The sequence below is a fragment of the Delphinapterus leucas genome, chromosome 20 (assembly GCF_059928025.1).
Source record: "Delphinapterus leucas isolate spDelLeu-1000000601 "Yukka" chromosome 20, BTC_Dleu_Yukka2, whole genome shotgun sequence".
Lineage (NCBI taxonomy): Eukaryota > Metazoa > Chordata > Mammalia > Artiodactyla > Monodontidae > Delphinapterus > Delphinapterus leucas.
In genome coordinates, this window is record NC_143148.1 from 42,563,437 (window position 1) to 42,584,991 (window position 21,555).

Below are 21,555 nucleotides of genomic sequence, written 5' to 3' on the forward strand. Positions count from 1 at the left end.
TGCTCCGTGGCATATGTGATCTTCCTGGACCAGGGATCGAACCTGTTGGCAGGCGGATTCTTACCCACTGAGCCTCCAGGGAAGTCCATATTGATAGTATCTTTTTTTTTTTTTAATTTTTAATTTAATTTAATTTTTTTTTATACAGCAGGTTCTTATTAGTCATCAATTTAATACACATCAGTGTATACATGTCAATCCCAATCGCCCAGTTCATCACACCAACATCCGTACCCCGCCGCGGCTTTCCCCCCTTGGTGTACATACGTTTGTTCTCTACATCTGTGTCTCAACGTCGGCCCTGCAAACTGGTTCATCTTTTCAACCATTTTTCTGGGTTCCACATACATGCGTTAATATACGATATTTGTTTTTCTCATTCTGACTTACTTCACTCTGTATGACAGTCTCTAGATCCATCCACGTCTCAACAAATGACCCAATTTCATTCCTTTTTATGGCTGAGTAATATACTATCGTATATATGTACCACAACTTATTTATCCATTTGTCTGTCAATGGGCATTTACATTGCTTCCATGACCTGGCTATTGTAAATAGTGCTGCAGTGAACATTGGGGTGCATGCGTCTTTTTGAATTATGGTTTTCTCTGGGTATATGCCCAGTAGTGGGATTGCTAGATCATATGGTAATTCTATTTTTAGTTTTTTAAGGAACCTCCATATTGTTCTCCATAGTGGCTGTATCAATTTACATTCCCACCAACAGAGCAAGAGGGTTCCCTTTTCTCCACACCCTCTCCAGCATTTGTTGTTTGTAGATTTTCTGATGATGCCCATTCTAACTGGTGTGAGGTGATACCTCATTGTAGTTTTGATTTGCATTTCTCTAATAATTAGTGATGTTGAGCAGCTTTTCATGTGCGTCTTGGCCATCTGTATGTCTTCTTTGGAGAAATGTCTATTTAGGTCTGCCCATTTTTGGACTGGGTTGTTTGTTTTTTTAACATTGAGCTGCATAAGCTCTTTATATATTTTAGAGATGAATCCGTTGTCCATTGACTTGTTTGCAAATATTTTCTCCCATTCTGAGGGTTGTCTTTTCGTCTTGTTTATGGTTTCCTTTGCTGTGCAAAAGCTTTTAAGTTTCATTAGGTCCCATTTGTTTATTTTTGTTTCCATTACTCTAGGAGGTGGATCAAAAAAGATCTTGCTGTGATTTATGTCAGAGAGCGTTCTTCCTATGTTTTCCTCTAAGAGTTTTATAGTGTCCGGTCTTACGTTTAGGTCTCGAATCCATATTGAGTTTATTTTTGTGTGTGGTGTTAGGGAGTGTTCTAATTTCATTCTTTTACATGTAGCTGTCCAGTTTTCCCAGCACCACTTATTGAAGAGACTGTCTTTTCTCTATTGTATATCCTTGCCTCCTTTGTCATAGATTAGTTGACCATAGGTGCGTGGGTTTATCTCTGGGCTTTCTATCTTGTTCCATTGATCTGTGTTTCTGTTTTTGTGCCAGCACCCTATTGTCTTGATTACTGTAACTTTGTAGTATAGTCTGAAGTCAGGGAGTCTGATTCCTCCCCGTCCGTGTTTTTCCCCTCAATACTGCTTTGGCTATTTGGGGTCTTTTGTGTCTCCATGCAAATTTTAAGATTTTTTGTTCTAGTTCCGTAAAAAATGCCATTGGTAATTTGATAGGGATTGCATTGAATCTGTAGATTGCTTTGGGTAGTATAGTCATTTTCACAATATTGATTCTTCCAGTCCAAGAACATGGTATATCTCTCTATCTGTTGGTATCATCTTTAATTTCTTTCATAAGTGTCTTATAGTTTTCTGCATACAGGTCTTTTGTCTCCCTAGGTAGGTTTATTCCTAGGTATTTTATTCTTTTTGTTGCAATGGTAAATGGGAGTGTTTCCTTAATTTCTTTTTCAAATTTTTCATCATTAGTGTATAGGAATTCAAGAGATTTCTGTGCATTAATTTTGTATCCTGCAACTTTACCGAATTCATTGATTAGCTCTAGTAGTTTTCTGGTGGCATCTTTAGGATTCTGTATGTATAGTATCATGTCATCTGCAAACAGTGACAGTTTTACTTCTTCTTTTCCAATCTGTATTCCTTTTATTTCTTTTTCTTCTCTGATTGCCATGGCTAGGACTTCCAAAACTATGTTGAATAATAGTGGTGAGAGTGGACATCCTTGTCTTGTTCCTGATCTTAGAGGAAGTGCTTTCAGTTTTTCACCATTGAGAATGATGTTTGCTGTGGGTTTGTCGTATATGGCCTTTATTATGTTGAGGTAGGTTCCCTCTTTGCCTGCTTTCTGGAGAGTTTTTATCATAAATGGGTGTTGAATTTTGTCAAAAGCTTTTTTCTGCATCTATTGAGATGATCATATGGTTTTTATTCTTCAATTTGTTAATATGGTGTATCGCAGTGATTGATTTACGTATATTGAAGAATCCTTGCATCCCTGGGATAAATCCCACTTGATCATGGTGTATGATCCTTTTAATGTGTTGTTGGATTCTGTTTGCTAGTATTTTGTTGAGGATTTTTGCATCTATATTCATCAGTGATACTGGTCTGTAATTTTCTTTTTTTGTAGTATCTTTGTCTGGTTTTGATATCAGCGTGATGGTGGTCTCATAGAATGAGTTTGGGAGTGTTCCTTCCTCTGCAATTCTTTGGAAGAGTTTGAGAAGGATGAGTGTTAGCTCTTCTCTAAATGTTTGATAGAATTCACCTGTGAGTCCATCTGGTCCTGGACTTTTGTTTGTTGGAAGAGTTTTCATCACAGTTTCAATTTCATTACCTGTGATTGGTCTGTTCATATTTTCTATTTCCTCCTGGTTCAGTCTTGGAAGGTTATACCTTTCTAAGAATTTGTCTTTTTCTTCCAGGTTGTCCATTTTATTGGCATAGAGTTGCTTGTAGTAGTCTCTTAGGATGCTTTGTATTTCTGCAGTGTCCGTTGTAACTTCTCCTTTTTCATTTCTAATCTTATTGATTTGAGTCCTCTCCCTCTTTTTCTTGATGATTCTGGCTAATGGTTTATCGATTTTGTTTATCTACACAAAGAACCAGCTTTTAGTTTTATTGATGTTTGCTATTGTTTTCTTTGTTTCTATTTCATTTATTTCTGCTCTGATCTTTATGATTTCTTTCCTTCTGCTAACTTTGGGTTTTGTTTGTTCTTCTTTCTCTAGTTCCTTTAGGTGTAAGGTTAGATTGTTTATTTGAGATTTTTCTTGCTTCTTTAGGTAGGTTTGTATAGCTATAAACTTCCCTCTTAGAACTGCTTTTGCTGCATCCCATAGGTTTTGGATCGTCGTGTTTTCATTGTAATTTGTCTCTAGGTATTGTTTGATTTCCTCTTTGATTTCTTCAGTGATCTCTTGGTTATTTAGTAACGTATTGTTTAGCCTCCATGTGTTTGTGTTTTTTACGTTTTTTTCCCTGTAATTAATTTCTAATCTCATAGCGTTGTGGTCAGGAAAGATGCTTGATATGATTTCAATTTTCTTAAATTTACTGAGGCTCGATTTGTGACCCAAGATGTGATCTATCCTGGAGCATGTTCCGTGTGCACTTGAGAAGGAAGTGTAATCGCTGTTTCTGGATGGAATGTCGTATAAATATCAATAAAATCTATCTGGTCTATTGTGTCATTTAAAGCTTCTGTTTCTTTCTTTATTTTCATGTTGGATGATCTGTCCATTGGTGTAAGTGAGGTGTTTAAGTGTTACTGTCGATTTCCTCTTTTTTTTTTTTTTTTTTGCTGTATGCGGGCCTCTCACTGTTGTGGCCTCTCCCTTTGCGGACCACAGGCTCCGGGCGCGCAGGCTCAGCAGCCATGGCTCACGGGCCCAGCCACTTCGCAGCATGTGGGATCTTCCCGGACCGGGGCACGAACCCGTGTCCCCTGCGTCGGCAAGCGGACTCTCAACCACTGTGCCACCAGGGAAGCCCCTATTTCCTCTTTTATAGCTTTTAGCAGTTGCCTTGTGTATTGAGGTGCTCCTATGTTGGGTGCATATATATTTGTAATTGTTATATCTTCTTGGATTGATCCCTTGATCATTATGTGGTGTCCTTCCTTGTCTCTTGTAACATTCTTTATTTTAAAGTCTATTTTATCTGATATGAGTATTGCTACTCCGGCTTTCTTTTGATTTCCATTTGCATGGAATATCTTTTTCCATCCCCTCACTTACAGTCTGAATGTGTCCCTAGGTCTGAAGTGGGTCTCTTGTAGACAGCATATAGATGGGTCTTGTTTTTGTATCCATTCAGCAAGCCTGTGTCTTTTGGTTGGCGCATTTAATCTATTCACGTTTAAGGTAATTATCGATATGCATGGTCCTATGATCATTTTCTTAATTATTTTGGGTTTGTTTTTGTAGGTCCTTTTCTTCTCTTGTGTTTCCCACCTAGAGAAGTTCCTTTAGCATTAGTTGTAGAGCTGGTTTGGTGGTGCTGAATTCTGTTATCTTTTGCTTGTCTGTAAAGCTTTTGATTTCTCCATCGAATCTGAATGAGATCCTTGCTGGGTAGAGTAATCTTGGTTGTAGGTTCTTCCCTTTCATCACTTTAAGTATAACATGCCATTCCCTTCTGGCTTGTAGAGTTTCTGCTGAGAAATCAGTTGTTAACCTTATGGGAGTTCCCTTATATGTTATTTGTCGTTTCTCCCTTGCTGCTTTCAGTAATATTTCTTTGTCTTTAATTTTTGCCAATTTGATTACTGTGTGTCTTGGCATGTTTCTCCTTGTGTTTATCCTGTATGAGACTCTCTGTGCTTCCTGGACTTGGGTGGCTATTTCATTTCCCATGTTAGGGAAGTTTTCCACTATAATCTCTTCAAATATTTTCTCTGGTCCTTTCTCTCTCTCTTCTCCCTCTGGGACCCCTATAAAGCGAATGTTGTTGCATTTAATGTTGTCTCGGAAGTCTCTTAGGCTGTCTTCATTTATTTTCATTCTTTTTTCTTTATTCTGTTCTGCAGCAGTGAATGCCACCATCCTGTCTTCCAAGTCACTTATCTGTTCTTCTGCCTCAGTTATTCTGTTATTGATTCCTTCTAGTGTAGTTTTCATTTCAGTTATTGTATTGTTCATCTCTGTTTGTTTGTTCTTTAATTCTTCTAGGTCTTTGTTAAACATTTCTTGCATCTTCTCAATCTTTGCCTCCATTCTTGTTCCAAGGTTCTGGATCATCTTCACTATCATTCTTCTGAAATCTTTTTCTGGAAGGTTGCCTGTCTCCACTTCATTTAGTTGTTTTTCTGGGGTTTTATCTTGTTCCTTCATCTGGTACATAGCCCTCTGCCTTTTCATCTTGTCTGTCTTTCTGTGAATGTGGTTTTTGTTCCACAGGCTGCAGAATTGTAGTTCTTCTTGCTTCTGCTGTCTGCCCTCTGGTGGATGAGGCTATCTAAGAGACTTGTGCAAGTTTACTGATGGGAGGGACTGGTGGTGGTTAGAGCTGGGTGTTGCTCTGGTGGGCAGAGCTCAGTAAAACTTTAATCTGCTTGACTGCTGACGGGTGGGGCTGGTTTTCCTCCCTGTTGGTTTTTTGGCCTGAGGCAACCCAACACTGGAGCCTACCTGGGCTCTTTGGTGGGACTAATGACAGACTCTGGGAGGGCTCATGCTAAGGAGTACTTCCCAGAACTGCTTCCAGTGTCCTTTCCCCACGGTGAGCCACAGCCACCCCCTGCCTCTGCAGGAGACCCTCCAACACTAGCAGGTAGGTTTGGTTCAGTCTCCCCTGGGGTCACGTCTCCTTCCCCTGAGTCCTGATGCACACACTACTTTGTGTGTGCCCTCCAAGACTGAAGTCTCTGTTTCCCCCAGTCCTGTCGAAGTCCTGCAGTCAAATCCCACTAGGCTTCAAAGTCTGATTCTCTAGGAATTCCTCCTCCCGTTGCCGGACCCCCAGGTTGGGAAGCCTGACGTGGGGCTCAGAACCTTCACTCCAGTGGTATAAATGTTCTCCAGTCTGTGAGTCACCCACCCAGCAGTTATGGGGTTTGATTTCACTGTGATTGCACCCCTCCTACCATCTCATTGTGGCTTCTCCTTTGTCTTTGGATGTGGGATATCTTTTATGGTGAGTTCCAGTGTCTTCCTGTCGATGATTGTCCAGCAGCTAGTTGTGATTCTGGTGTTCTCATGAGAGGGAGGGAGAGCATGTCCTTCTACTCTGCCATCTTGGCTCCTCCTCCAGTAGTATCTTTTGAAGCACAAAAGTTTTTAATTTTTATGAAGTCCATTCCATTTAGTTTTTCTTTTGTTGCTCATACTTTTAGTGTCAAATTTAAGAATACATGTCAAATCTGAGGTCATGAAAGTATACACCTATATTTTCTTCTAAAAGTTTTATGGGTCTAGCTCTTATATTTAGGTCATTGATCCATTTTGAGTTAATTTTTGTGTATGATGTGAGGTGGGGTTAAACTTCATTCTTTTGTATGTGGTTATTCAGTTGTCCCAGCATCATTTGTTGAAGGGACTGTTCTTTCTGCATTGAGTTGTCTTAGCACCCTTGTCACAAATCAGTTGGCCAGATGCTCAACACACTAATTATTAGAGAAATGCAAATCAAAACTACAGTGAGTTATCACCTCACACTGGTTAGAATGGCCATCATCAAAAAGTCTACAAATAATAAATGCTGGAGAGGGTGTGGAAAAAAGGGAACCCTCCTACACTGTTGGTGGGAATGTAAATTGGTGCAGCCACTATGGAGAACAGTATGGAGGTTCCTTAAAAAATTAAAAATAGAGTCACCATATGATCTAGCAATCTCACTCCTGGGCATATATACAGAAAAGACGAAAACTCTAATTCAAAAAGATACATGCACTGCAGTGTTCATAGTAACTCTATTTACAGTAGCCAAGACATGGAAGCAACATAAATGTCCATCGACAGATGAGTGGATAAAGAAGATGTGGTGTGTATACGTGTGTGTGTGTGTGTGTGTGTGTATATATATATATATACACACATGTATACACACACACACATATACAATGGAATGGTACTCAGCTATAAAAAACAATGAAATAATGCTATTTGCAGCAACATGGATGGACCTAGAGATTATCATATTAAGTGAAGTAGTAAGGCAGAAAGACAAGTATCATATGATATCAGTTATATGTGGAATCTAAAAAAATGATAAAAATCAACTTATTTACAAAACAGAAATAGACTCACAGGCATAGAAAACAAGTGTATGGTTACCAAAGGGGAAAAGGGTGGAGAGGGATAAATTAGGAGTTTGGGATTAACAGATAGACACTACTATGTAAAAAAATAGATAAACAACAAGAACCTACTATATAGCATAGGGAACTATATTCAATATCTTGTAATAACCTATAATGGAAAAAAATCTGAAAAAGAATAGATATATATAAGTATAACTGAATCATTTTGCTGTACACCTGAAACTAACAACATTTTGAATCAACTATACTTCAGTTTTAAAAAAAGGAAAAAAAATCAGTTGGCCATACATTATCCTAAGTGAAATACGTCAGACAGAGAAAGACAAATGCTATATGATGTCACTTACATGTGGAATCTAAAAAATATTGGGTTGGCCAAAAAGTTCGTTTGGGTTTTCTGTAAGATGTTATGGAACAACCCGAATGAATTTTTTGGGCAACCCAATACAACAAACTAGTGAATATAACAACAAAGAAGCAAACTCTCAGATATAGAGAACAGGCTAGTGGTTACCAGTGGGCAGGGGTGGGGGCAGTATAGGGATGGAGGAGTGAGAGGTTAAAAGTATTGGGTGTAAGATAAGCTACAAGAATGTATTATACAATATGAGGAATATAGCCAATATTTTGTAATAACTGTAAATGGACTGTAACCTTTAAAAATGGTATTAAAAAAATCAATTGTCCGTAGATGTTTTGGGTTTATTTCTGGACTCTCAGTTCTGTTTGTTCCATTAGTTTATATGTCTTTCCTTGTGCCAGTACCACACTGTTCTGATTACTGTCGTTTCGTAGTAAGTTTTGAATTGTGAAGTATGAGTCCTCCTGCTTCATTTTTCATTTTCAATATTTTGGCTGTTCTAGGCCCCTTTCAGTTATGTATAAATTTGAGGATTGGTCTTCCCATTTATGCAGAAAAAGCTATTGAAATTTTGGTAGAGATTGTATTGACTCTGTATATTGCTTTGTGGAGTATTGCAGTGTTAACAATATTAAAGTCTTCCAATTCATGAACAAGGGAAGTCTCTAACCATTTATTTAGATTTTCTTTAATTTCTTTCAGCAAAATTTTGTAGTTTTTAGTGTGCAAGTATTTTTGGTTAAATTTATTCCTAAGTATTATATTCTTTTGGAGGCTATTGTAAATAGAATTTTCTTAGTTTCCTTTTTCGATTGTTCATTGCAGCATATAGAAGCACAACTGAATTTCATGTGTTAATCTTCTACCCTGCAACTTTCCTGAATTTGTTTATTAGCTCTAGTTGCGTTTTGTGGATTCTGTGAGATTTTCTATATATAGAATCATGTCATCAGCAAACAGAGATAGTTTTACCTCTTCCTTTCCGAATTGGATGCTTTCTATTTCTTTTTTTTTTTTTTTCTTTGCGGTACGCGGGCCTCTTACTGTTGTGGCCTCTCCCGTTGCGGAGCACAGGCTCCGGACACGCAGGCTCAGCGGCCATGGCTCACGGGCCCAGCCGCTCTGCGGCATGTGGGATCTTCCCGGCCCCGGGCACGAACCCGTGTCCCCTGCATCGGCAGGCAGACTCTCAACCACTGCGCCACCAGGGAAGCCCCTTTCTATTTCTTTTTATTGCCTAATTGCTGGCTAGGAGTTTCCAGTATAATGTTGAATAGCAGTGGTGAAAGCAGGCGTCTTTGTCTTGTTCCTGATTTGAGGGGGGAAAGCCTTCTGTTTTTCATCATTAAGTATGATATTAGCTGTGGGTTTTTCATAAACACCCTTGATCATTTTAAGGACTTCCCTTCTTTTCCTAGTTTGCTGAGCTTTCTTTTTTTTTTTTTTCCATCATGATAGGGTATTGAATTCTGTCAAATACCTTTTCTGTGTTAATTCAGATGATTGTGTGGTTTTTTATTTCATTTTGGTAATGTGGTAATTGATTTTTGTATGTTGACCCACCCTTACATTCCTGGGATAAATTCCATTTGGTCCTTATAATGTGGTATTAGATTTGGTTAGTATTTTGTTGAGAATTTTTGCATCTCTATTTATAAGAGGTATTGGCTTGTAGTTTTCTTGTGGTATTTTTTGTCTTGTTTTGGTATCAGGGTAAAACTGGGCTTGTAGAATGTTAGGAAGTGTTCTCTACTCTTCTGTTTTTTGGAAGAGTTTGAGAAGGATTGCTGTTAATTCTTATCTAAATGTTTGGTAGAAGCCATGTTGTCCTGGACTTCTTTTGTTGGGAGATTTTTTGGCTACTCATTCAATCTCTTTACTTGATATAGGTCTCTTGAGATTTTCTGTTTCTTCTGAGTCATTATTGGTAATTTTTGTGTTTGTAAGAATTTGCCCATTTCTTGTAGATTGTCTAAGTTGGTGGTATGCAGTTGTTCATAGTATTCTCGTACATATTTCTACCAATACCAGTTATAACACATCCTAACAGAGTACACTTAGATTGTACTAAACTATTTTCTCAACTTTGAAAATATTCTTGCCTGAAGTTTTTCCATGCAAACTATTCATAGAAGGCTAATTTTTCAGTTTAAACTCTGCATTGAGTCTTCAAGTAAATAATAATTAAGTAAAATCAGTAACATTTGGTTACACAGCAGGAGCCAAGGAAAACCTTGAAACCTTTTGTCTTGTTTTGTAATTGCCTCTTGATGTTGCTACCAGTGTCCTCAATTTTTCAACCAACCATCCTTGCTGATAGTCTTTACTAGTTTATTTATTGATTGATTGATTGATTGATTGGTATGCGGGCCTCTCACTGTTGTGGCCTCTCCTGTTGCGGAGCACAGGCTCCGGACGCGCAGGCTCAGCGGCCATGGCTCACGGGCCCAGCCGCTCCGCGGCATGTGGGATCTTCCTGGACCAGGGCACGAACCCGTGTCCCCTGCATTGGCAGGCGGACTCTACCACTGCGCCACCAGGGAAGCCCTTTACTAGTTTATTTTCTCTGAAGTTTCTTCAGTTGCTGCAGTCAGACACAATTTAAGTAAATTACCATTAGTAAGTGGCTTTCTTTGCTTGCCTAACAGACGAGCCATTCAGAAACTTTCTTTGGTTGCAGCCTCATTTTAATTTTTTCTTCTTCTGAAGAAATCCTGCTGTGATAAGGTATTCTGTTTTTTCTCATTTTTTCTCTTGTTTTCCTGTTAGTTGGGAGTATTGTGATGAATGCTTACTGGTAATGCTGATGTATAAGGTATTCTTATAGCACAGCCATAATGTTATTGCACAATAAACATAATTCTTTGCCATCTAATTTGATAAGAAGATAACTCACACTCTACTGTGCCTTAAAAGCATGGCATTCAATTTGAAGTCCACTTTTCTCTTTCCTGTTTTTTAGTGATAGATATGTACCAGTAAGTTTTAAAAAATGTTGCAATACATCAATATGCTTTGCACTCAGAATGCACATAGAACTGTGTCACTGCAGTTTGTTAGTGCACCAAGTAACAGTGGGAAGCATTATCTCTCACAGCTACTCAGCTGTACTTTTGTTCCATGAAAGTAACCATAGGTTGTATATAAATGAATGAGCATGGCTATATTCCAATAAAACTTCATTTGTGGACACCAGAATTTGAATTTCACATTATTTTGTGTCATTAAACAGTACTATTTTGATTTTTTCCAACCATTTTAAAACCATTCTTAGGTTGTAGCCTGTGCAGAAACAGGTGGTAGGCCAGGTTTGGCCTGTGGGCTAAATTTTACCAACCCCTGCTTTACAGTTTAAGCAAATACATTTGTAGGCAACCTGTGTTGCCCAGATTACTGCATGCTTGCCTGGGGCCCCCTGGTGGCTGAAGGGGGCAAATACGTCTCAAGATGGTCAAATTACTGAAGCACCATGAATTTGAGAATTCTAGAGTTGGAAATCTAGATGTAGGACTGTTTATCATAGTGAGATTGTAGTAGCTGCTCATATCATTTCCAGAGCTTGGACTGTGGTGACATTTAGGAAAAAGATAAAACAGCACTCCCCCAAATTTTGCATGCAAATCTCTGCAATGCTTTAAGACATCATTCTGATATAGAATGTTTCTTCATCTACAGTTTACTTGGGGGAAGGGTGTGGATTTCAGCATTATTCAACACAAAATAGCATTGGTACAATAATTACATTTTAATGAAACTATATCTTCCAAGGGTGACTTTCTTCCCTTCTCCCCCACCCTTTTTTTCCCCCCCTCAAAGGGTTGAAGTTTAATACATTGATAATTTTTGCTACTTTATCAAGTACATTTCTTTTTTTTTTTTTTTTTTTTTGCGGTACGCGGGCCTCTCACTGTTGTGGCCTTTCCCGTTGCGGAGCACAGGCTCCGGACGCGCAGGCTCAGCTGCCATGGCTCACGGGCCTAGCCGCTCCGCGGCATGTGGGATCTTCCCGGACCGAGGCACGAATCCGTGTCCCCTGCATCGGCAGGCGGACTCTCAACCACTGCGCCACCAGGGAAGCCCATCAGATACATTTCTTTTTTAAAAAAATGAATTAATTAATTTTGGGCTGCGTTGGGTCTTCATTTCTGCGTGCGGGCTTTTCTCTAGTTGCAGCGAGTGGGGGCTATCCTTCGTTGCAGCGCATGGGCTTCTCATTGCGGTGGCTTCTCCTGTTGTGGAGCACGGGCCCTAGGTGCGCGGGCTTCAGTAGTGGGCTCAGTAGTTGTGGTTCGCAGGCTCTAGAACTCAGGCTCAGTAGTTGTGGTGCACTGGCTTAGTTGCTCTGCGACATGTGGGATCTTCCCGGACCAGGGCTCAAACCCGTGTCCCCTGCGTTGGCAGGCAGAGTCTTAACCACTGCACCACCAGGGAAGTTCCTATCAAGTACATTTCTAAGTAAAATTGGATTTTTTTTTTAACTACAGAAGTATGGTGGTGAATAATTCAGTGACAGTTTGTATAGTTGGGTGCTGCTGTCTTGCTTTGAACCAAGGTGCCAGCAGTTTTTTATATTTTTGTTTTTTTAATTTTAGTAAACTATACATAGCATAAAATCTACCATCTTAACCATTTATAAGTGTATAGTTTAGTGGAATTAAGTATAGTCCCATTTTTGTGCACCTGCAGGCGTGAGTTTTTTAATCTGCCATTTTAAACTTTTTTTATATATATAAATTTATTTTATTTTTTATTTATTTATTTTTGGCTGTGTTGGGTCTTTGTTGCTGTGCTCGAGCTTTCTCTAGTTGTGGCGAGCAGGAGTTACTCTTCGTTGCAGTGCACGGGCTTCTCATTGCAGTGGCTTCTCTTGTTGCAGGGCACAGGCTCTATGTGCACGGGCTTCAGTAGTTGTAGCATGTGGGCTTCAGTAGTTGTGGTTCACAGGCTCTAGAGCACAGGGTCAGTAGTTGTGGCACACGGGCTTAGTTGCTCCGTGGCATGTGGGATCTTCTCGGAGCAGGGCTCGAACCCGTGTCCCCTGCATTGGCAGGCAGATTCTTAACCACTGCGCCACCAGGGAAGTCCCCATTTTAAACTCTTGATCCAAAAAATGAAACCCTCCTGTTCTGATCAATCCCAGATTTGCTATATATTTCTGAATGAAATTATCCTCAAATATAATAGAGATCATGCATTTCCTTTTTAAAACTTTGATGGTTTATATTATCCTTAGAATAAAATTTAAACTCCTTACTATGATCCTTCTAGGTTTTTGCTTCTTTCAGTTTTCGCCCTTCAGTTGTTAACTGTTGCCATAGTTGGCCTTTTGCTTCCTCAAAGAAGTCAAGGTCTTATGTGACTCAGTGTTTGCTTATACTTTCCCCCTGTGTTGGAGCTCTTATACTCATGCCTCTCCACCCCCACCTCCCTTTTCTTTGCTTGCTGGTTCCTATGCTGCCTTCTCAGAAAGGCCATCCCTGTACTCTCTTTAAAATAGGTTCCTTCTTTAGTCTCTTTCCCACCACTTAATAATACTTACAATTTTTAATTTTTGTTTTTGTCGATCTCCTCTGAGACTGTACACTCCATGAGGGCAAGGACCATGCATGTCTTATTTATACCTAGCATCTAGAACAATTCCTAGAAAATACTAATCACATTATAAATAGTCGTTGAATGAATGAACACTTTCTTCACTTGGATTCTGGTATGCCACACTTTTGGTTCTTCCATTTCACTGACTGTCTCTTCTCCTTTCTTATCCATTCTCTTTTGTCTCGCTGTTGCTAAAGTTTGGAATCCTCTATGCCTCAGTTGCCTGCTTTCTTCTTTTTTTTAACAGATCTTTATTGGAGTATAATTGCTTCACAATACTGTATTAGTTCCTGTTGTACACCAAAGTGAATCAGCTATATGCATACATATATCCCCTCCCTCTTGAGCCTCCCTCCCATCCTCCCTATCCCATCCCTCTAGGTCATCGCAAAGCACCGAGCTGATCTCCCTGTGGCCTGCTTTCTTCTATATCTATCTCTGTCTAAGCTCACTCCCTAGTCATCTCTTGTGGTCTTATGGCTTCAAATATTATCTATACATTCATAAGACTCCCAAGTTTACATGGCCAGGCTGAGACTTTTTTTTTTTTTAGGCCGTGCCATGCGGCATGCAGGATCTTAGCTCCCAGCCAGGGATCGAACCTGTGCCTCCTGCATTGGGAGTGTGGAGTCTTAACCACTGGACTGCCAGGGAAGTCCCCAGGCTGAGACTTTTTAATGTAACTATGTACTTGATATCTCTGCTTGGAAAGTTTATTGGAATCTCACATTTAATATGTACAAAGTAAAGTTTTTTTATTTCATATCTCTCAACTCTTCCTCATTTTCTCCTTCATTTCAGTAATTAGAAGTACTGTTCTTGTAATAGTTCAGGCCCAAAACCTTGGTGTCATCTTTGAGTCCCCTCTTTCTCCCATTTAATTCATCAGCGAGTTCTGACAGCTCTACCATAATTAGAAAAAAACTCACTTCTTAATGTTTCCTCTACTTTTACAACCCACCACCTCCTGGGTCCTTATGCTCCATTATTTGGCACCTGGCTTATAACAAGTCTCTTAAATGTATATCAGATTATATATATATATATCAGATCATGACACTGCTTTGCTTACTACCCTCCAGTGGTTTCTCATCTCGTAATAAAAACCAGTCATTCTACTGGTTTGTGAGGCCTTACTTGAGTAGCCAGTGGCCCCACCCCCCACCAAGCCCTTATCATTTTATCTCCTCACTCTATTCCCACTGGCCTTCTTGCTTTTTCTCATAAACTCCAAAAATACTCTGTTCTCAGGCCTTTTGCACTCACTATTTCCTATACCCACAATATTCTTCCCCTAGATCTCTGTATAGCTCATTCCTCATATCCTTTTGGTATCTCCTCAAACATTGGAGAAAGAGCCCTTTTCTGACCTATCTAAATTAACTTCCCCTTTTCCCTACTCCATTCTCCTTACTCTATTTTATTTTTCCTTATAGCAAATATCACCACCTGACATTTTACTAGAATATAAGTTCTAAGAGGATGGGGACTTTACTCATATGTAAAGCTTACTCATGTTTTCAGTGTCTACAACATGCCTGCTATATAGTAGCTACTCAAAAAATATTTATTAAATGAATGATCACATTGCTTGTGGTTTTAGGGCAAAATACACATATATGGTTGAAAAGTGAATAGGACAAAGTTAGCACCTGCGAAATGGCAAAATGGGAATACAGAAAGAAACTGGTTAATGACTTTGTTGAACTGAAGAAATAACACCTACACTGGAGATGTTCTACCTTTGGACCTGGTGTTATTGTTGGATGAAAAATACTGCCCCTCCCCCTCAGCTACTTTGAGTTCAGTTTTCTGTTCTTTGCACCCTACAAACATATTTCATACAGAACCATTTTAGTCCTAAATTACACTAAATTTTAAAATAACATCTTGGTTGAAGAAACTGTCTTATGTCCCTCCAATGTTGCAAATTAAAACAAGTCTTCTGAAACAAATGTCTCTATGTAGTAGGAGTGCTAAAAATGTGTGTGCCCTGTCATCTAGTAACTCTGCCCTTAATTTATCCTTGAAGACTACTTCAAAAGAAGATAAAAAGCTATAGGTATAGAGATGTTCAATGCTACATTATTTATAAGAGTAAAAAGTAGGAAATAACTATGATCATTGACTTGACATTTTATATGGCCTTGAAAATTGTTTAGAAACTTTATAAAGCCCAATATAATATGAAAAAATTGAAAGACCAAGTTGTATGTTAAATAGGCAAAACAGGGCTTCCCTGGTGGCGCAGTGGTTGAGAGTCCGCCTGCCGATGCAGGGGACACGGGTTCGTGCCCCGGTCTGGGAAGATCCCACATACCGCGGAGCAGCTGGGCCCGTGAGCCGTGGCCGCTGAGCCTGCGCGTCCGGAGCCTGTGCTCCGCAACGGGGGAGGCCACAACGGTGAGAGGCTCGCGTACCGCAAAAAAAAAAAAAAAAAAATAGGCAAAACAAATCTAGACTGTTAGAAGTCAATATAGTGGTTACTTTTTTGGGAGAGGTAATAACTTGGAAGGGAGCCAAAGGGGGACTTCTGAGATGTTCTTTTTTTTTTTGAAGTATAGTTGATTTACAGTGTTGTATTAGTTTCTGGTGTACAGCAAAGGGATTCAGATATGTATGTATATGTGTGTGTGTGTGTGTGTGTATATATATATATATTCTTTTTCAGATTCTTTTCCATTATAGTTTATTACAGGATATTGACTATAACTTCCTGTGCCGTACAGTAGGACCTTGTTGTTTATCTACTTTTTATATAGTAGTTTGTATCTGCTAATCCCAAACTCCTAATTTATCCCTCCTCCTGTGTTCTTTTTTTTAAAGGGAGCTATTACAGGGTGTGTATGTTTATGACAGCTTACCCAAACTATATACTTACGATATGTGTACTTTTGTGTATGTACCTTATCCTTTAATAAAAGGTTTTAAAAAAACCCAAAACTGTTATGGTCACAACTGTATAAAATATATACCCATGTAGACCAGGACATACATGAAAATGTTAAATGTGAGGTGATAGCACTTGTTTACAATTTCTTTGATGATTTTCTTATAGTGAGATAAGAAACAAATTTTTTAACTTTTAAAAAATACTTTTAATTGTGAAAAATATACATATATGTTCATTATATATTTATTACAGCTTTATTGAGATATAATTTACATACCATACAATTCACCCATTTAGAGTTTATAATTTAGTGGTTTTTAGTTTATTCACAGAATAGTGCAACCATTACCACAGTCACTGTTACAACATTTTCATCACCCCAGAAAGAAACCCAATACCCATTAGCAGTCACTCCCCATTTTCCCCCAAACCTCTTCATTTTGTTGTTTATTTTTTAAATAAATTTATTTATTTATGTATTTTTGGCTGTGTTGGGTCTTCTTTGCTGCCCACGGGCTTTCTACTCTTCGCTGTGGTGCATGGGCTTCTCATTGCGATGGCTTCTCTTGTTGCGGAGCATGGGCTCTAGGCGTGCGGGCTTCAGTAGTTGCAGTACGCAGGCTTGGTAGTTGTGGCTCACAGGCTTGGTTGCTCCATGGCATGTGGGATCTTCCCGGACCAGGGCTCGAACCTGTGTCCCCTGCACTGGCAGGCAGATTCTTAACCACTGTGCCACCAGTGCAGTCCTTGTTGTTTATTTTTAATAGCTTTTCCCTTCAGCTTTTTTTTCCTTTTTTTTTAATAAATTTATTCATTTGTTTTTATTTTTGGCTGTCTTGGGGTCTTCGTTGCTGCGCGTGGGCTTTCTCTAGTTGTAGCGAGCGGGAGCTACTCTTCGTTGCAGTACGCGGGCTTCTCATTGTGGTGGTTCCTCTTGTGGAGCACGGGTTCCAGGCAGACGGGCTTCAGTAGTTGCGGCATGCGGGCTCAGTAGTTATGGCTCATGGGCTCTCTAGAGCGCAGGCTCAGTAGTTGTGGCGCATAGGCTTAGTTGCTCCGCGGCATGTGGGAATTTCCCGGACCAGGGCTTGAACCCATGTCCCCTGCATTGGCAGGCAGATTCCACTGCGCCACCAGGGAAGCCCCCTTCAGCTTTTTATCTAAGTCACAGATGGGTTTTCTTCTTTGGAGTTCTGATTTCCTTCTTCTCTTGATTCAGTAAGTGGGTTGAGAGAGTAGAGTGAGTGGTATACTTAGAAAGGTGTTTCAATTTATTAGGAAATATTTCAGAATTAAAAAAAAATAAGGTATGTATTGGGTTCTTGCTAAATATTAGTCATTGTGTTAGGTTGCTTGCCTTAAAATGGTCCTGTGCATTTCAGGTAATACTCTACTCACAACCTTCCAGTTTTATAGAAAAAAGTGCCTCAGAAAACTGAGGTTCAGGCAGGTTAAGTAACTTGTCCATGTTCACACAGTGGTGGAAAGGCAGAGCCAGGGTTTAAACCTAGGGGGTTTTGTTTTGTTGTTTTAATACATGTAAGAACTCTTTACTGAGTATGTTCACTAACCACAGAACATCTTAAAAGCTCCCAAATCTAGGACTTATGGAGGTAGTTAAATTGTAGGATGCTGGCTAATGATGACACCAAGAGTCTAAAGACATGTGTTTATTATTTTCCACTGGTACTTATGTAATTAAATAATGTGATTTACTTGAGTACTTTTGAGCAGAGGCTACAGATTTGTGCTTCTCTTTGTTGTATCTATGAACAGTTTTGTCTTTGGTTTCCCAGTGATGATCTCTGGAAAAAGTGAAGGTGTTCAACCAGCACCTTGTATGAGGGGTTAGTACTACTTCTGCCTCTGTGAAAATGGAAAATAATCGCTCCTTCCTAAAAGTGAAGTTGCAAAAATACCCTTATTGCTGCAGGTGCTCTCAGTAGGTAATTTGGCAGCACTTGTTTAGTGTTAAATACTCTAGCAAGGGGTACATTTTAAAAGTTCTGCCTTTATGAGGATTACTTTAACAATTAATCAATAGTTAAAAGCCCTGTTGAGTTATTTTCTAGTTGAGGTGAAGGATCCAGTGGGGTCATGTGTCTTTTGTAACCTGGTTTGCCATGACCAAAGATATGAATTCTTGATGGTGTGACTGTGAAGGGAAGAACTCTTTCTGTTCATCATAAACATTTCCTGAATTTTATTGCAAGGAAACTGAGGCCTTGGAGAGGTTAAAATATGTGACTAAGCTCACAACTAATGGCAGAGGTAGGCTAGTGTCTAGGTCTCCTGAATATCAGTCTGTAATACTTTGCATTAATAAACTAGTGTGTATAATTATAATTAAAAACCTTTCAAAGACTCTGCTTTATCCTTTACTCCATTTTAACCTCCAGACCCCAGCTGAGGCTGAATTTATATGATCGTATCATTACATAATTCTGTGAGTATTTTTTAGAATTATGGATATGATTATTTCTTTTATAAAAGCATTTATTGTTTTCAGATTCTTATTTTAGAAAATACGGAAATACAGAAAAAGAGAAAAAATTAAATATGTGATAATTATGTATATCTGCAGAAATAATCAGATACATTAAAACACACACACACATACACCACTCTTCAGTGGAGCTAATGTACATTTTATGTCCCACCTTCTTCCTCTCAAGATTATTATTATTTATGTTCTCATCTAGTAATTTATACATCTAAGATTTCTAATTTCTTGTTTTGTTAATTTTTTTCTTTTTTGCTCCCCCCAACCCCCATAGATCTTGAGCCCGATGATTGTGCATCCATTTACATCTTTAATGTAGATCCACCTCCATCTACTTTAAACTCACCACTTTGCTTACCACATCATGGATTACCGTCTCACTCTTCTGTTTTGTCATCATCGTTTCAGCTCCAAGGTCACAAAAACTATGAAGGAACTTGTGAAATTCCTGAATCTAAATACAGCCCATTAGGTGGTCCCAAACCCTTTGAGTGCCCAAGTATTCAAATTACATCCATCTCTCCTAACTGTCATCAAGAAATTGATACTCATGAAGATGACCTACACATAAATGACCCAGAAAGGGAATATTTGGAAAGGCCTTCTAGAGATCATCTCTATCTTCCTCTTGAGCCATCCTACCGGGAGTCTTCCCTTAGTCCTAGTCCTGCCAGCAGCATCTCTTCTAGGAGCTGGTTCTCAGATGCGTCTTCTTGTGAATCTCTTTCACATATTTATGATGATGTGGATTCGGAGTTGAATGAAGCTGCTGCCCGATTTACTCTCGGATCCCCTCTGACTTCTCCTGGTGGCTCTCCAGGAGGCTGCCCTGGAGAAGAGTCCTGGAATCAACAGTATGGACTTGGACACTCCTTGTCACCTAGGCAATCTCCTTGCCACTCTCCTAGATCTAGTGTCACTGATGAGAATTGGCTGAGCCCCAGGCCAGCCTCAGGACCCTCATCAAGGCCTACTTCCCCTTGTGGGAAACGGCGGCACTCTAGTGCTGAGGTTTGTTATGCTGGGTCCCTTTCGCCTCATCACTCACCTGTTCCTTCTCCTGGTCACTCCCCCAGGGGAAGTGTAACAGAAGATACCTGGCTCAATGCTTCTGTCCAGGGTGGATCAGGCCTTGGCCCTGCACTTTTTCCATTTCAGTACTGTGTAGAGACTGATATTCCTCTGAAAACAAGGAAGACTTCTGAAGATCAAGCTACCGTACTACCAGGAAAATTAGAGCTCTGTTCAGATGACCAAGGGAATCTTTCACCATCCCGGGAAACTTCAATAGATGATGGCCTTGGATCTCAGTATCCTTTAAAGAAAGATTCATCTGGTGACCAATTTCTTTCAGTTCCTTCACCCTTTACCTGGAGCAAACCAAAGCCTGGTCACACCCCTATATTTCGGTGAGTTGATGGAAATAGATGATGGTCATTTTTCATGTTTATGTGTTATTGGTGGCATGTAACTACATTATCTGTATAGAATTATTTGACCGTTTTTCTTCCTCCTCCTTTTTTTTTTCTTCAGTTTCTTGCAGACAAAGTCCACATTTATTTTCCTTTTAGTCTTAAAAGTGTCTTTAGATAGGCTAAAGTTATAATTTTCAAAATGTATAATGAATTGCAGATAATAGCAAATTAATTACATTTAAGAATCCCTAGAAGGAATTTTCTTATCCACAAAAGCTTCTTGTAAAAGATTGATTATAGTATAAGTTAAATTACTAATAAAACCACTTGGGGGGCTTCCCTGGTGGCGCAGTGGTTGGGAGTCCGCCTGCCGATGCAGGGGACACGGGCTCGTGCCCCGGTCTGGGAGGATCCCACATGCCGCGGAGTGGCTGGGCCCATGAGCCATGGCCGCTGAGCCTGCGCGTCCGGAGCCTGTGCTCCGCCGCGGGAGAGGCCACAGCAGTGAGAGGCCCGCGTACCGCAAAAAAAAAAAAAAAAACCACTTGGGAATAGGCTTTTTATATTTTTAAGAACTCAATATACAAGTGAAATTTGCTTTTTATATTTGTAGCAAGTGGTTTTTCCCATAATTTTTTTTTGTCTTTTCACTTTATAAGTTTGTGATTTTTTTGTTATTGTAGAGAAATTTTTAAATTTTATATATTCAGGTTTGTCTTTTCCTTCACGGCTTTTGGATTTTATGTTATATTTGAAAGGCTACCCCACTCTAAAGTAACTACAAATAAAAAAATCTAACTTTCACGAGTTTCTAACAAAATTTTTATGTATAATTTTTATAATATATGTATGTAACATATGTAGTATTTGTATTTATAAATTATATATATATATAAAATTTTTTTTTTTTTTTTTGAATCGTGAGTCCGGCTAAGGACTGGAGTGAAGACTATTGTAATGACTTTATTTTCTAAATGGCTTATCAGTTACCACAATGCCATTTATAGAATCAATCTAGTCTATAATTGATTAGAAAAGACAACTTACCATGTATTAAATCCCCACATGGAGTTGGGTCTGTTTACTTTTTTTAAAAATGTTTTTTTGTTGGTATGAATGTTTATTTCTGGATCTAGATCTTTAGAAAAATATAATGTGGAATTATGGTATTGAAGATTCCTTTGAGCCCATCACTTTGCATCTGAAAATTATCTTAATCTTTTTAGGGGTTTGCTTGAACAAGTGCAGAAGCTCGCTGAGAGTTGATGAAGTTGAGTTGTTGCTTCAGACTAATAAAAATTAATACCTTTGAGCTTCAGAGTAGCTGGTAAAGCTAGGCTGAGGACATTCAAGGAAGTAATGAAATGATTTAGGAATTTACTGTAGGCATGATAGCATTTCAAAGGTAGAAGAGACCTTTAAAGTCCCATTTCACCAATCATTAAGAAGATATTACTTTCTAATACAAATCATTCTAGGTTTGGGTCCGTTAATATTTGACCTGTGGACGTAGAAGTTGTTTCTTTTCTAATGCCATATTTTCAATGCTAATATATCTAAATGAACCTCTCCCCTTTA

The 21,555-nt window shown here is 39.1% G+C and overlaps 1 protein-coding gene across 1 annotated transcript in view; it reads left to right on the forward strand.

Annotated features, from left to right (window-relative positions):
• Positions 1 to 21,555, forward strand: part of NFATC3 (nuclear factor of activated T cells 3) — a 133,848-nt gene that overhangs the window by 25,817 nt on the left and 86,476 nt on the right. Inside the window, 1 exon segment of the mRNA XM_022583405.2 lies at positions 18,837 to 19,971. Within this exon segment, the coding sequence (XP_022439113.2) occupies positions 18,837 to 19,971 (1,135 nt within the window).